Raw genomic sequence first — 15,954 nt, forward strand, 5'->3', positions numbered from 1 at the left:
ACTTGACCATCTCTGATTTTAGCATAACATACTATAGTCTATTTTCTTCCCAATGTAGTGATTTTATTCTTTAAAGTGCACAAGAAAGACTGAATTAAAAAAAAAAAATATATATATATATATATTTCCCCGAACCTGTCAGTAGAGGTCTATGTGTAGTTGAAGACTCTTCATTGCAAAAAACATCCCAAGCATGGCTGAAGAAGTAGTTCAAGGACAAGCTTTTCAGAAACACTACCCTGGGGGTTGAAAACCCACATAAAAATCTGCCTTGAATTCTCATCTCAATGAATTGAGAGAGTGACTAAGGAGAAGACTTAGACTTCCCTGATGCTCAGACAGTAAAGCGTCTGCCTACAGTGTGGGAGACCCGGGTTCGACCCCTGGGTCGGGAAGAATCCATGGAGAAGGAAATGACAACTCACTCCAGTATTCTTGCCTGGAAAATCCCATGGGTGGAAGAGCCTGGTAGGCTACAGTCCATGGGGTCGCAAAGAGTCAGACACGACTAAGCAACTTCACTTCACTTTAAGGCAAAGACAGAAGTGTTAGACCCTGAGGCTCTCACGTGAGCAGCAGGAGCATTGCCTTCTTTTTACTGACTCCTTATTCAGCCGTATTGAGACCTGAGAGATGACTGCTCACGAGTGTCTCACAAGTGCACTGTCACTATGGGTCCACCATCCTGGTGAAAAGTTTGGTGTATACAACCACTTACTGAAATGATTATACCCTCAAGGAAAAGGTAATTAGCTTTACCTAACCCCTAAGAATGCAAATTATAATAATAAGATAATATGCTTTATTAATTTCCCTTCCAAGGTATGCATATGTGTGCAGTTGCTTCAGTCGTGTCCAACTCTTTGAGACCCCAGGGGCCTTAGCCTGCCAGGCTCCTCTGTCCAAGGATAGTCATTCCCTTCTTCACAGGATCTTCCTGACCCAGGGGTCAAAGCCATGTCTCTTAAGTCTTCTGCAGTGGTAGGCGGGTTCTTTACCATTTGTGCCTCCAGGGAACCTATTTCAAAGACTGGAGCCTGTCACTGGCATAGCTCATTTCATCAGCTAATCAGGTTCATCCTGGAAATCAAGGTATCAGATTGATCTTTGCTTGGTACCCAAAGAATTAGAAATGTTGCTATTCTCAAGAACTATTTTCACCAAGTTATTAAAAGCCTTTTGTTTGCTCCTCTATTATTTAGGGGATTTAATATTTTTTAAATTTACCAGTAATAGAAATAGAGCATAATTAAAGCATTATGAATACCTGTATAGTCTTAACTTTCAATACTCTCTATTATCACCTCTCAAAAATCATTTTTTCACACTTGACATTTTATAATTAAATAAGTTATTTTGACATCACAGTCATATCTTAAAGAAATTTGACTAGGTATTTTTATGAATAGTAAGAATACAATGTTGCTTTCTTAGTACTGTAATAAATTATTTGGTAGGATTGAATATTTCCTTGCTTTGATGAAAAAGTGAAATTGAAAGTCACTCAGTTGTGTCCGACTCTTTGTGACCCCCTTGGAGTTTCCCCAGACCAGAATACTCGAGTGGGTAGCCTTTGCCTTCTTCATGTGATCTTCCCAACCCAAGGATCGAAGCCAGATCTCCCACATTGCAGGCAGATGCTTTACCCGCTGAGCCACTAGGAAAGCCTTAAAGATTTCCTATTATATTTAATCAATATTGTACCTCTGAGGTGAATGCCTCTGCTTACCTTATCACCTATGATGAATAGCTATTTCTTAAGGTAACGTTCTGCTTTTGAATCATATCTTCATACGACTCTAAACAGAAACACAATATAGCCCAGATATTTAACCCTTTGTGGTAAGCATTATAGGTAGTTTTTGAATTGATAAGCATTTCTAACTTCAAGCCACCTAAAAAAGTTCAAAATAGTGCTAGCTTCAGCAGCACATATACTAAAATTGGAATGATACAGAGATTAGCATGGCCCCTATGCAAGAATGACACATTAATTCACGAGCCAATCTATATTTTGTAACATACGTAAAATAGATAGCCAGGGAGGATTTGCTGTAGGACTCAGGGAACTCAAAACTGGGACTCTGTGACAACCTAGAGGGGTGGGATTGGTTGGGAGATGAGTGGGAGACTCAAGAGGGAGAGGACGTATGTATAGCTATGGCTGATCCATGTTGATGTATGGCAAAAACTAACAGAATACTGTAATTGTCCTTCAATTAAAAATAAATAATTTTTTTAAAGCTCAAAATATATGGGCTCAAATCTTTAACAGCTTAAACTCTGTATTATTAGCAAAGCTTTTATCTGCTTCTTAACATTGTAAAGCATTTGATAATTACCCTGAAGAACCAAATCTAAATCTATTTTTTTTTCTCTTATTTGTTATCTGTAAGGGGGGAATAAGGCAGTATTTCTGGAGTGGTTGGAGGAGTGTAGGGAGCTAGTCAACTGTGTCCCCAGGAAATGGAAAACTGTGGTATTCTTCTATTTTGTTTCATTTAAAAGATGTATTTGTACCTCTCTTATGATGACTTTTATTTAATACCAAGGGTACCAAGATCATAAACTATACACAGGATGCATTATGACTTTGGTTAGCCTTATGCATTTTTGCCTTAATGGACCACTTCCTCCATTAAAAAATAATTAAAATTATATTTTACAACTGTGTTTGCACAAATAGCTATATCAATCCTGACTATACAACCTAGATAGAAGGAAAAACAGTTATTAGGGCTTTGCCGTCTTAACTCTTAGCATTTTAGTACTCTTACCCTGCCATCCTTCATTTAGTGTTTAGGAACTGTTTGTTTCATTTTTTAAATACCAAAATTTATTTTTAGAGCAATTTTAGGTTAACAGCAAAGCTGAGCAGAAAGTAGAGAAAGTTCACACACACATGTACAGTTTCCCTCACTGCAAATATCCCACACCAAAGCAGTATACTTTTATTTTTTGGCCGTGGTGCAGGGCATGGAGAATCTTCGTTCCCTGACCAGAGATCAAACCTGCATTGGAATCATGGAATCTTAACCACTGGACTGCCAGGGAAGTCCCAAAGCAGTACATTTTTACAGTCAATGAACCTACAGTGACACACGTTTATCACCCAAACTCCATAGATTTCTATTAGAGTTCACTCTTGGTGTCTTACATTCTGTAGGTTTTGAATGTGCTATGACATGTATCCACCATGGGGTAACATGTAGAATCATTTTACTACCCTAACAATTCTCTGCGCTTTGCCCTTTCATCCCTCTCTCTACTTTAACCCCTTGTTGTTGCTGTTCAGTTGCTCAGTCGTGTCCAATTCTTTGGACTGCAGCACACCAGGCTTCCCTGTCCATCACCATCCCCTGGAGCTTGCTCAAACTCATGTCCATTGAGCCAGTGATGCCATCCAACCACCTCATCCTCTATCATCCCCTTCTCCTTCTGTCTTCAATCTTTCCCAGCATCAAGGTCTTTTCTAATGAGTCGTCTCTTTGCATGAGGTGGCCACAGTATTGGAGTTTCAGCTTCAGCATCAGTCCTTCCAATTGATTCCAATTGATTCCAAGTCCTTCAGGATTGATTTCCTTTAGAATATACTGGTTTGATCTCCTGCAGTCCAAGGGACTCTCAAGAGTCTTCTCCAGCACCACAGTTCAAAAACATCAATTCTTTGGCATTCATCCCTCTTTATGGCCCAACTCTCACATCCATACATGACTACTGGAAAAACCATAGTTTGACTAGATGGACCTTGGTTGGCAAAGTGATGTCTCTGCTTTTTAACATGCTGTCTAGCTTTTCTTCCAAGAAGCAAGCATCTTTTAATTTCATGGCTGCAGTCACCATCTGCAGTGATTTTAAAGCCCAAGAAAATAAAATCTGTCACTGTTTCCCTTGTTTCCCCATCTATTTGCCATGAAATGATGGGATCATCATTTGCCATGAAATGATGGGATCAGGTGCCATGATCTTCATTTTTTGAATGCTGAGTCTTAAGCCAGTTATTTCACTCTTCTACCTTCATCTAGAGGTTCCTTAGTTCCTCTTTGTTTTCTACCATAAACGTGTTATCATTGGGATACCTGAGGTTACTGATTTTTCTCCTGGCAATCTTGATTCCAGCTTGTGCTTCATCCAGCCTGGCATTTTGCATGATGTACTCTATATTTAAATTTAATAAGCAGGGTGACTATATATTGCCATGATGCACTCCTTTCCCAACCAGTCCACTGTTGCTTCTTGACCTGCATACAGGTTGCTCAGGAGGCAGGTTAGGTGGTCTGGTATTTCCATCTCTTTAAGAATGCTCCACAATTTGTTCTGATCTAGTCAACGGCTTTAGCATAGTTGATGAAGCAGAATTCTGTTTTTCTGGAATTCTGTTGCTTTTTCTGTGATCCAATGGATGCTGGCAATTTGATCTCTGGTTCCTCTGCCTTTTCTAAACCCAGCTTGAACATCTGGAAGTTCATGTACTGTTAAAGCCTAGCTTGGAGAATTTTGAGCATTTCTTTGCTTGCTTTAACCCCTTAAAGCAACCATTAATCTCGTTGTCTACATAGTTTTGCTTTTTTTCCAGAATGTAGAACAACTGAAATTATACAACATATGCCTTTTTCAAATTGGCTTTTTTCACTCAGGAATATGCATTTGCATTTCCTCTATGTTTGTTCATGGATGGATAGCTCATTTCTTTTTAATGCTAAATAATTTTATACTGTATGAATATATCACAGTTTATCTTCCAGTTCACCTACTGAAGGACATCTTGGTTGTTTCCAATTTTGGGCTGAAACAAATAAAACTGCTATAAACATATGTGGGCAGGTTTTTGTATGGACATGCATTTTCAGTTCATCTGAATAAATACCAGGGAGACTGATTGCTAGATCAAAAAGAAAGATGTTTAATTGGTAGGAAACCACCAAACTATCTTCCAAAATGTCTCTCCCATTTTTCATTACCACCAGCACTTAATTAGAATTCCTGTTTCTCCACATCCTCACCAGCATTTGGTGTTATCACTGTTTTGGATTGTGGACAGTTTACTAGGTAGGTAGTAGTATCTCATTGTTGTTGTAATTTGCAATCCATTAATTAATGTTTGTTTGTCATATTTATATATTTTGGTAAGATGTCTTTAATATGTTTGGCTCACTTTTAAACCAAGACATTCATTTTCTTATCATTGAGTTTTAAGCTTTTTTTGGGTATATTTTGGATAACAGTAATTTCTCAAATGTGTCTTTTGCAAATATTTTCTCCCAGTGTATGACTTGTCATCGAATTGACAATGTCCCTAGGTATGGGAATTTTTAATTTTAATGAATTTCAACTCATCAACAATTTTTTCATAGATATGTCTTTGGTATTGTATCTAAAAAGTCATCACCATACCCAAGGTCATCTGGATTTTATTATATTTTTTCTGATAGGAGTTTTAGGGTTTTGCATTTTGCTTTAAAGTCTGTGATCCATTTTGAGTTAATTTCTGTGAAGCTTAAGAGGTCTGAATCTGGATGTTTAGATTCTTTTATTCTTTTGCACAGGGGGATGCTCAGTTACTCTAGCACCAATAGTTGAAAAGTGTTATCTTTTCTCCATTGTACTAACTATGTTGGTCTATTTCCGCATTCTCTATTCTGTTCCATCAATCTATCTGATTATTCTTTTGCCATTACCAAATTATCTTGATTACTGTAGCTTTATAGATTATTTTGAAGTCAGGTAGTGTTAGTCTTCCAAATTTTCTTCAAAATTAAGTTGGCTATCTGCCTCTTTTGCCTGTTTATATAACTTTCAAATCACTTTGTTGATATCCACAAAATATCTTGCTGATATTTTAATTAGATATGTTATATCTCTAGATCAAGTTGGGAAGAACTGACTTTTGACAATATTGAATCTTCTTATCAACAGATTTATTTTCCCACAGGACATCTTTCCATTTATGTAGACTTCTTTGGTATCTTTTATCAGTGACTTATAATTTTCCTCATAGGAACTGTTAGTTTTTTAGTAAGAAGTTTTACTCACTCAATAAGTTTAGTTTGTCCCTGTGACCATAAACAACCTTGTGAAAAGAAGCCTACATGCTTTCTTGTGTAAAGCTTGGGAAGTGCTTCAAAGTGCTTGGTTTGGTAGACGCTTTTGCTTTCTGACCTGTTTTTTCATAGCATTAATCTCTTAAATTGATAAAGACTTATGCTCATATTTTAGAGTTTGTTTAATATAATCCTTATCAAGATTCAAGGAGAAATATAAACTATTACTCATGAAATATTGAGTAATCACCACCCTTTTTGTTTTAACCCTATTTTCAATATATTTCACTGAGAAATGGTCAGAATTCACACCTACTTCTGAAACAGACAGTAGCTTTCAGTTACATTATCTATTTTAGAAAGAGTATACCTGATACTCTCTTTCTCATAATGGAGACTTTTATTTACTACTCCCAGCCCAAGTTTCCTGCTGCTTGAATTTACCATTTGTGGTTTAGCAGAAAATGGTTAGATGTGTATCAAGAACTCTGAAACTTATTTGATATGTGACATGATACCATAATTTTAAAAATTAGAATTTTCTCTATAAAATCAATAAGTTTCAGAGATATATTCTCTGCTTATATTATTTAAATAATAGGCACATAAATTATTTTAGATATAAACTCTCCTTTTCAAGATTATTGATTTTTTTCCTATTTTTAATAGGCATTCTCTACTTAAGATATTACCTGCTCTAAGAATCCTCAATGGTGAAATGCTAACCTCTTGTTCAGAAAGTCACACTGAAGAACACTATCAGCTAGAATTAGAGCATTTCCTGGAACATTGTCAGTCCCAAATTAGAGAATTTAACTTACTAAGTGAAAAATATATTACTGGAGACAGGTAAGACTGTTATCTTCTTATAATTAAAAGATATAGTGCAATTTATACATAGCATTTAAAATTTCCTTGATCAATACAGTGCTACTTGTTTGGACTTGTACAGTGTGTTTTAGGAATATTTTCCTCTTTAAAAAAGAAATTTATGAGCATCATCTTTTATTATTTGAAATGTAATAATCTGTATTTTGAGCATATTTTAAAGGCTAAAATTAGATCAAGATAAATGAAAGCGTGAAGATAGCTTCACAACATACAAAAATTCATTCAGTTGTTCATTCAATTATTCGGTCATACATTTATTCATTAATTATTGATGGACAAGACACATAAGAAGCTAAGTATTACATTTTAGCCTGAAAGAATTCATGATTTCATTAAGAGAAAATTAGCTAAATAAGTCATTACGATGGAACAGTCAAGTTTTATAAAACATATAATATTTATTATATATCTATTATATAGAGAATAATATTACACATATTTTTATGTATTAAGTTATTATGGATGCATAGTGGAGAAAAGCAGTCAAGACATGGATGTATTCAGAGGATAGAGGCTGAGAACAGAGTCCTAAAAATATATCAAAGAAAGAGAACTTCCTGTCCCCCACCCTGAATTCTGAATTCAGTTCACTTCAGTCGCTCAGTCATGTCTGACTCTTTGTGACCCCATGGACTGCAGCATGACAGACTTCTCTGTCCATTACCAACTTCTGGAGCTTACTCAAACTCATGTGAATTGAGTCAGTGATGCCATCAACCATCCCATCCTCTGTCATCCCCTTCTCCTCCTGCCTTCAGTCTTTCCCAGCATCAGGGTCTTTTCCAGTGAGTCAGTTTTTTGCATCATGTGGTCAAAGTATTGGAGTTTCGGCTTCAGCATCAGTCCTTCCAATGAATATTCAGGGCTGATTTCCTTTATGATGGACTAGTTTGATCTCCTTGCAGTCCAAGGGACTCTCAAGAGTCATCTCCAACACCATAGTTTAAAAGCATCAATTCTTCAACACTCAGTTTTCTTTATAGTCCAACTTTTACATCCATATGTGACTCCTGGAAAAACCATAGCTTTGGCTAGACATACCTTTGTTGGCAAAGTAATGTCTCGCTTTTTAATATGCTATCTAGGTTGGACATAACTTTTCTTCCAAGGAGCAAGCGTCTTTTAATTTCATGGCTGCAGCCACCATCTGCAGTGATTTTGGAGCCCCCCAAAATAAAGTCTGTCACTGTTTCCATTGTTTCCCCATCTATTTGCCATGAAGGGATGAGACTAAATTCATGATACATGAATCCTGAATGTATTACTATAAATGAATTACGGTTGACATATTAAAACTCTATTTTATAATTTATAGTACTCCAAAAAACACAAATTAAAAAGAAAAATTATTTTATATTTCCATATGGTGTCTGCATTATAAATGGAACAATGAAATGTGCTTCCAGTGTCTAAACTTAATTACTAAATTACATAATAAATTTTTGCTATTTGTACTTTCATACTGCTCATCCTATGTAACAGTTGGTTTTTGCTATTTAAAGTTTTTTTTCTAATAACAATGATAACAACAGAGCAATACTAAGTGATACTTCTAAAAGTTTCATAGTACATAAAACAAGTAAATATATCAGTGGACTGTGACTTTTAAAAACTTATTTATTATTAGATTACAACAGTGGGTATCGTAATGTCACAAGGCTCTAATTAGTCCTCAAATTTACAAATAGCTATTCTGGAAATACACCTTAAAATTATTTTCAGGAAAAAATCCTTGAAGAAATATTTAATAGTGCTATAAAAATTCTTTACTGGAAGACTAGGTATTAATACATTATTCATAAAATGAAAAAAGCTTTAAAAACTTATAAAACTGATAGCAATGATACAGAAAAATCAAAGCACATAGTTTGGGAGGTAAGAACCTTAAGGAATATGAATGTAAAACCAGATAGTTCTCCTCCCAGCAACGTTTCTATGGCAACCAGTTGACTGATCCATAAAAAGGAGAAAAAGTATGCATTGGCACCAGCTCATATTGTCACTTCTAGATATTTGTAATGTAAGTAGATTAAAATGTATTTTCATGAAGAATTGATGAAGTAAGCTTAGAGTGATCTGTTCTATAAAGTTTCATAACAATGATATGAGATATAAATTTCAAAATTAGACATAGTAATTAAACCCCCTTTATTAGAAAACAGGGCTTCCCTGGTGGCTGAGACAGTAAAGAATTCACTTGCAGTGTGGGAGACCTGGGTTCAATCCCTGGGTTGGGAAGATCCCCTGGAGGAGGGCATGGTAACCCACTCCAGTATTCTTGTCTGAAGAATACCTGTGGACAGAGGACCCTGGTGGGCTATGGTCCATGAGGTTGCAGAGTCAGAAATGACTGAGTGACTAAGCACACACACATGCACATTAGGAAACAAATTTTCAAGAATTCTTAACCATCCCTTTGTGATTCAAAATTTACTTCATTGTTCCAAGTTTAAGCTCAACTGAATGTCAATACCACTGTGCGGATTTTTCTGATCATAAGATAAATTGGACTAAACAGTTCAGTGGTAAACCTTATTACGGAAACTCTGTAAGTGATTGAACAAGTAGTTTTAAAGACAAATAAGTCTTTATTACTTTTAGTGATAGTATTATTGATAGAAATAGAAAGATTGAACAGTTTTCATTAGAAATTCTCTATTGTAACATGATGATACTTTTTTTGCTTGTCAACAAACTATGAAATGTTTACTATGTACTGTCAGCTTGCTCTTACTTTAATTTTCTATATATAAAAATATATATGACATTCATAACATGTAACAAGAATATATTTGTCCTTTTTTATTTCTTCTGGAGTACAAATATAAAGTGGGTCCTGATCAAAAACATTGCTTCCATTTCATACATTACTGCTAGCAGTGAAAACCAGTAAAATGTTCATGGAGGGTAGTTTGGTTCTGTCAAAATTAAAAATGCTCACACTTTGACCCAATCATCTTAACACCAAGGTTTTTATTCTACAGATAATCTTGCATATGTGCAGCACAAAATGCATACAAATGAAACATTTATTGCTGCCTATTTGTCATTTGGAAATATTAGTAAATGCTCATTATTAACAGACTGTTTAGATGAAGTATGCTATATTTGTACTGTGGAGTACTATGCAGACAGTAGCTAGAGTGATGATTTTTATATGATGGATTTGGAACAGTCTTCGAGAGTGAAAATTCAAGGAGCAGAAGAGAGTATATGACATATTACCTTTTGAGTGAAAGGAGAGAGAGGGGGGAAATTTATACATGTATGTTGGCAAACGCATGGATTTTACTTTAGAAGAATTGCCACGAAACTGGGTACAGGTTGTCCTTCAGAGAGGAGAACTGGGTAACTGAATAAAAGGAGAGAGATAAGTTTTTATTGTATCTGCTTTTGTATCTTTGTATCATGTATGTAAGCTTACTTTACATATACATATTATACACACATGCATAATTTTAAAAAAATAAAAGAAATATAGCCTCATAGTGAAAAAATAAATAAATAAAATTTTTTAATATAGCCTATTCAGATTATAAGCAAATCTTACAGCTTTAAAAGTAATTCCAATTGTTATGGATAGTTTACTTTTTAGCTTGTTTTACATTTGTATTTTTGTAAATCTAAATTGATATCTCCTTGTGTATGTATGGTAACCTACGATTTTTATGTAAAGATGACTCTTAACCTTTGTGTTGAAATTTAGATTCACAGTTATTGTTAAGAATTTATTCCTATTGCAATTAAGTGTCACTTTAGAATTGGAAATTGACCATTTTTATGTTAGATCATAAATGGTGGTGAATTCAACACTTAACCATAAACAGTTGACATCCAATATTGAAGTGAACTTTTTCTGCATTATTCACCAACAAAAAGGATATATTAACATATATTAGAGGAATCTATGCTAATGTCTCCATTTGTAAACATAGGAAGTGTCTATCTTTACATTTTAGGAAATATAACTTTCATTTTGTTTGGAATACTTAAATCCAACAATTATTCAGGAGAATCACAGGCATTTATGTCTTAAAGTATTTGAATTATCTTTGCAACAGATTTTTTTTCCAGAGAAAAATGGAAATAAAAACTTTCCCATAATGTAAGTTATTTGTTTAAATGTCCAATACAAATATTTTGCATGGCAAAAGTCAGTTTACAAAGTGCTTTTAATCTTGTTTCATAAATAACATCTCCAAATTTAGGCAGCCATGATTTCTCGTGTTTATGGCAGTAAAAGCATGGATTTTTCTCATTCACTTGTACCAAAAATACCTAGGATAAAAGTGATTCTAAAACTTCCAGATGTTTTATCTGGATTAATGGATTGAAATGAACTACAGATGTATTTTCACTTTTTCTGAGTAATGAGATCAGTTTTTACAAAAAACAATCAGAAATCAAGTTTAAATGAATTTTGCAGTAAAATTTAATATTCATAGCAGGCCACACAGGGATATTTTCAAAATCTGTACAGGTGTAACCATTTGCTGATATAATTCTTTTTATTAAATGTCCTCATTATTTATTTGCTCAGAAATATATTCACCTTGGATGTTGCACAAAATCTCTGCTATTATTTTAAGAACTTGATGACACTTAGTAATGAATGTCGATGTGTACATGAACATGGGGATGTAAGTATCACCAGGAGAGGTGAATTAGAAGCCCAGCAAAATCATTTGCCCCCTACACACAGTGACAGCATACAGCAAAATAGAGTTCTTAACTCTTTTGCAAATGAATATAAACTGAACTTACCAGATATTTCTGAGAAATGGATGGACTCTGGCCCTAGTCATTCCTCATCAACCAACCCCTCCTTATGTGAAGATACTAAAGAAAGAAATCAGGGGGAAATAGTAGACCAGAAAAGAGAAGACAGCAAGACAAGCAGTTTCCCCAGCAAAAGAATACCGTTCATTGAAACAGTAAGGACAAGGTTTCTACTGGAGAACTGCCAGAATACCGAACATCACGAAAAAATGTAAGTTTTATAGGTCATTTTTCTTTTACCATTATGTTTTATTGTTTTTATGGATGATTTGGTAAAGGATTTAAATCATATCGTATTTCATGTTCATTTCCTTATGTTTTATGTTATGCACAGATTATTAAATACAGTACAGATTAATTTGGTTGAATTTTGGCAGGTTCTTATTTAGGCAACTAGTATTATTTCATTGAAGATGAGTAACTGTGAAATTATTCCTTTTGCCTTCTAATCTGTAAATCGGAGAAGGCAATGGCACCCCACTCCAGTACTCTTGCCTGGGAAATCCCATGGACGGAGGAGCCTGGTAGGCTGCAGTCCACGGAGTTGCTAAGAATCGGACACGACTGAGTGACTTCACTTTCACTTTTCACTTTCATACACTGGAGAAGGAAATGGCAAACCACTCCAGTATTCTTGCCTGGAGAATCCCAGGGAAGGGGGAGCCTGGTGGGCTGCGGTCTATGGGGTCACACAGACTCGGACACAACTGAAGTGACTTAGCAGCAGTTCCGTTCAGTTCAGTCTCTCAGTCGTGTCTGACTCTTTGTGACCCCATGAACTGCAGCACGCCAGGCCTCCCTGTCCATCACCAACTCCCGGAGTTCACTCAAACTCACGTCCATCGAGTCGGTGATGCCATCCAGCTATTTCATCCTCTCTCATCCCCTTTTCCTCTTGCCCTCAATCCCTCCCAGCATCAGAGTTTTTTCGAATAAGTCAACTCTTCGCATGAGGTGGCCAAAGTACTGGAGTTTCAGCTTTAGCATCATTCCTTCCAAAGAAATCCCAGGGCTGATCTCCTTCAGAATGGACTGGTTGGATCTCCTTGCAGTCCAAGGGACTCTCAGGAGTCTTCTCCAACACCACAGTTCAAAAGCAGCAATTCTTCAGCACTCAGCCTTCTTCACAGTCCAGCTCTCACGTCCATACATGACCACAGGAAAAACCATAGCCTTGACTAGCCGGACCTTTGTTGGCAAAGTCGTATCTCTGCTTTTCAATATGCTACCTAGGTTGGTCATAACTTTTCTTCCAAGGAGTAAGCGTCTTTTAATTTCATGGCTGCAGTCGCCATCTGCAGTGATTTTGGAGCCCCCAAAAATAAAGTCTGACACTATTTCCACTGTTTCCCCATCTATATCCCATGAAGTGATGGGACCAGATGCCATGATCTTCATTTTCTGAATGTTAAGCTTTAAGCCAACTTTTTCACTCTCCTCTTTCACTTTCATCAAGAGGCTTTTTAGTTCCTCTTCACTTTTTGCCATAAGGGTGGTGTCATCTGCATATCTGAGGTTATTGATATTTCTCCTGGCAATCTTGATTCCAGCTTGTGCTTCTTCCAGCCCAGCATTTCTCATGATGTACTCTGCTTATAAGTTAAATAAGCAGGGTGACAATATACAACCTTGATGTACTCCTTTTCCTATTTGGAACCAGTAGCAGCAGTAGAAATCTCTAAATAATTAAAAAGAACTTTTAATAAGAAATCAAACAATCACATTGTTCTTAAAATACTGTAAAGACCTCTCATATGACGGTCTTAGTACATGCTCCAGGGAGGGTCAGAAAATCCTTCCTGCACATGCCTTTTCTCAAATCCCTTGAACTTAAAATAGTCTCTGGTAGCTCAGTTGGTAAAGAATCTACATACAATGCAGGAGACCACAGTTCAATTCCTGGGTCAGGAAGACCCACTGGAGAAGGGATAGGCTACCTTCTCCAGTATCCTTGGGCTTCCTTGTGGCTCAGCTGGTAAAGAATCCACCTGCCTTGTGGGAGACCTGGATTTGATCCCTGGGTTGGAAAGATTCCCTGGAGAAGGGAAAGGCTACCCACTCCAGTATTCTGGCCTGGAGAATGCTATGGACTGTATAGTCCATGGGGTCACAAATGGTCAGAAAATGACTGAGCGACTTTCAGTTTCACTAAAATATTCAGTATGCCAAGTATATTGGTATGTTTTGGGATAGTTTCAGCCAGGGTACCCTAGATATTACCTGTTTGAATCCTGTTAGCTGTAAACACTCCAGAAATTGTCTATTGAAATTTCAGATAAATAGCATTGAGTTGTTTATTCATGGTAAATAAAGTTGCCAAATAATAATAAGAAAGGATGAGGAACTGAAAATATAGACAAACCAAAGACCCAAAGAATAAAGGGAAAAGAAAATGTATGCCCACTTGCTGAAGCTTGCCATTCACTGTTTCAGGAAGATTCATCATCAGTTGTGCTGTTGTTTCCTAAGCATACTTTTCACATGTTCCTGTGCTAAGGGCATTGTAGCATCATTGTTTTTTACTAAAAAAAAAAAAAAAAATGATGCTGGTGATAGTAATAATATGAGCTTCTTTTCCCAACACGGAGGGCACCTAACATTCAGGCAGCCCTAAGTCAGCTTCTTTACCTTTTCCTGCTTTCTGTGTGGTGAAAAGCAGTCCCAGTGTTCGTGTCACTGTGGAAAATACTCCTCATATACCTTTTTATTTTCTCTCTGGGAAATTTTAAAGATAGTGGGCTGAGGAATTCAAGTGCTACATGACTGGTCAGCTTTATAAGAAACTCAGGATTACAGTCCGTGAAACTTGTATGTATCTGTAGAGAAATATAAGGCACTGTTTCAGGTTAAATGTGTTTTTTACTAATCTTTCTATCTTTTGTTTTAAACAACTTTTCATTCTTTACCAGTCATATAGTGCAATTATGTTTTCAGATTTTTTTTCTTTATAACCCAAATATGCATTGGTATTATTGTGCCATAAAAGTCCTTAACTCATTTTTTAATCTTTTTTAAAAATTATTTTATGTTGCAGCATATTTAATTAACAGTGCTGTGTTAGTTCAAGTGTACAGCAAAGTGATTCAGTTATACACATATATATATCTACTCTTTTTCAAATTTGTTAACTCATTTTTGTCCAAAAGATGAAGGAATGAATTAATGTATGCCCACTTGCTGAAGCTTGCCATTCAGTGTTTCAGGAAGATTCATCATCAGTTGTGCTGTTGTTTCCTAAGCATGCTTTGGATGGCTGAATGATCAAATGTGAATTAATTCCATAGCAAAATTTACTAAGTTCTATTTACCCTGGTATTTTTGCCTGGAAAACTCCATGGACAGCGGAGGCTGGCAGGCTATCATCCATGGGGTCACCAAGAGTCAGACATGACTGAGTACGCAAGAGCAAGAGCACCATTTACCCTAGAAGGAGGAAATGTTTTGTTGAAATGTGGTTTTTCTTCATATCATGAGTACAAGTAGTTTATCTTAAGACAGAAAATTTTATCCACTAATTTAAATTCATAGCAAAATAGATTGAAGATTTCCACAGGCTTTACATAAAATGGTGGTGATGCTGATAACAATATTCATAACAACAGAAAATGATTACTTCATTCCATATTGCATGCATGCTGAGTTGCTTCATTTGTGCCCAACTCTGTATGACCCTATGGACCGTAGCCCACCAGGCTCCTCTGTCCATGGGGATTCTTCAGGCAAGAATAATGGAGTGGGTTGCCATGTCCTCCTCCAGTGGATCATCCTGACCCAGGGATCAAATCCACATTTCTTAAGTTTCCTGCATTGGCAGGTGGATTCTTTACCACAAGCACCACCTCGGAAGCCATCATTTCTGGCAGTTTATTGCTTAATTCCACTTTGCCTTACACTCACTTTGTTTGAAATGAAAACATTTCTTTGGGCTCTGCAATTATAAAATTATTGACAACTCTTTCAAGGGAGCCTGGGAAAGTGAATGTGCAGCAGTCACCTCTCCTTTATATGTCTTTTAAAACTGGACTCAAGGGTCTGAAAAGCAATTAAGATAATAGTTAGCACTTTGACTATACGATGTACCTTGGTGATATTTCTGCTACTTACATTGCTGTTTAATTTTTGCTATTGTTGCTGGGCAGCTTATGGGGATATGGGGAAAACACAGTGTTGATTGATGGAATGCCAGATAATAGCCAATAGACGTAGACTGGAAAAATGTTAGAATTTACTACTGGGCTTGTAA

The 15,954-nt window shown here is 36.2% G+C and overlaps 1 protein-coding gene and 1 non-coding gene across 5 annotated transcripts in view; both read left to right on the forward strand.

Moving 5' to 3' along the window:
• Positions 1–15,954, forward strand: part of LRRIQ1 (leucine rich repeats and IQ motif containing 1) — a 230,321-nt gene that overhangs the window by 92,888 nt on the left and 121,479 nt on the right. For all 4 annotated transcript variants that reach the window (XM_060413990.1, XM_012174023.3, XM_012174032.4 and 1 more), the window contains 2 exons: positions 6,711–6,890; positions 11,473–11,922. In XM_060413990.1, coding sequence (XP_060269973.1) covers positions 6,711–6,890; positions 11,473–11,922 — 630 coding nt within the window. The remainder of the gene's footprint in view (positions 1–6,710; positions 6,891–11,472; positions 11,923–15,954) is intronic.
• Positions 1,914–2,017, forward strand: LOC114114175 (U6 spliceosomal RNA). The gene has a single exon (XR_003589013.2). It is a non-coding gene; the product is annotated as a U6 spliceosomal RNA (small nuclear RNA).

This window comes from Ovis aries, chromosome 3 (genome assembly GCF_016772045.2).
Source record: "Ovis aries strain OAR_USU_Benz2616 breed Rambouillet chromosome 3, ARS-UI_Ramb_v3.0, whole genome shotgun sequence".
Classification (NCBI taxonomy): domain Eukaryota; kingdom Metazoa; phylum Chordata; class Mammalia; order Artiodactyla; family Bovidae; genus Ovis; species Ovis aries.